The sequence below is a fragment of the Mandrillus leucophaeus genome, unplaced genomic scaffold (assembly GCF_000951045.1).
Source record: "Mandrillus leucophaeus isolate KB7577 unplaced genomic scaffold, Mleu.le_1.0 Scaffold215, whole genome shotgun sequence".
Taxonomy (NCBI): domain Eukaryota; kingdom Metazoa; phylum Chordata; class Mammalia; order Primates; family Cercopithecidae; genus Mandrillus; species Mandrillus leucophaeus.
In genome coordinates, this window is record NW_012102199.1 from 1,548,614 (window position 1) to 1,549,529 (window position 916).

At 58.3% G+C, this 916-nt stretch overlaps 1 protein-coding gene across 1 annotated transcript in view; it reads right to left on the reverse strand.

Annotated features, from left to right (window-relative positions):
- Positions 1 to 546, reverse strand: part of CIB3 (calcium and integrin binding family member 3) — a 13,126-nt gene extending 12,580 nt beyond the window's left edge. The window contains exons 1-2 of the mRNA XM_011980629.1: positions 452 to 546; positions 186 to 220 (exon numbers count right to left, since the gene is read on the reverse strand). Of these exons, the coding sequence (XP_011836019.1) occupies positions 186 to 220; positions 452 to 502 (86 nt within the window). The 5' untranslated portion in view covers positions 503 to 546. The remainder of the gene's footprint in view (positions 1 to 185; positions 221 to 451) is intronic.
- Positions 547 to 916: the final 370 nt, after the last annotated feature.

Consider the following 916-nt stretch of genomic DNA (forward strand, 5'->3'; position numbering starts at 1 on the left):
GGGAAGAGGGGAAGGGGGGAAGGGGGAAAGGGGGGAAGGAGGGAAGGAGGGAAGGAGGGAAGGAGGACCACACACACACACACACACACACACACACACACACACACCCCAAATTGCAAATATCCTCCAGCAATGAATAGAAAGTTGTTTTTCCAGATCTTTTCTCTCCACCTCCCTGGACTGACCTCATGATCTCCTTCCTTGTGAAAAACGTGCAGTCCTGTGGAGAGAGGTGTTGTCTTAACCCAAACCCTGCCTCTGGGGCCTCCTCCCACGGCCTCCTCCCTCCACCCCACACTCACACAGATGGCCCAATGCTGCCACACACAGAGCCGAACGAACCAGGAACCCAGGCAGACGGTACACCCGGATGAAGGGATTCTGTTCCCACTTCCCAGACCACGGAACCAAAGCTGTCAAACCCACTGAGGACCCCTCCTGACCCCTCTACCTGATACGCTTCCAGCTGCTCGTGTGTGAAGACTGTCTGCTTGTTGCCCATGGTGTGAACCACAGCCCAGACTCGGGGACGCACGCCGAAGGCTCCCAGCTTCCTCGGGGCCACACGGGTTGCCAGGCTGTTGTGTACCAGTGTCTGGGCAAATCTCCCTGCCCTGGCTGTCACCCGCCCACCCACGCCGTCACCCCCTGCTTGGTGAGACTCAAATTACAGCCAGGCTCTCTGGACAACAGCCTGAATGTGTCCATGGGTGAGGATGAGGGCTGTGGGACATCACAGAGAAGCCCTCAGTGGGGAGGCCACATCTGCCACCACCAGGTGAGGCTGGGGTTACGGGGCACACTCAAGAGACAGGCAGGGTACACGGAAGGGCTATGGGCACACTCCAGCTCAAATTCCAGCTCTCTGCCCACTAGCTGTGTGGCCCTGGGCAAGTCACCTGACTTCTCTGAACCT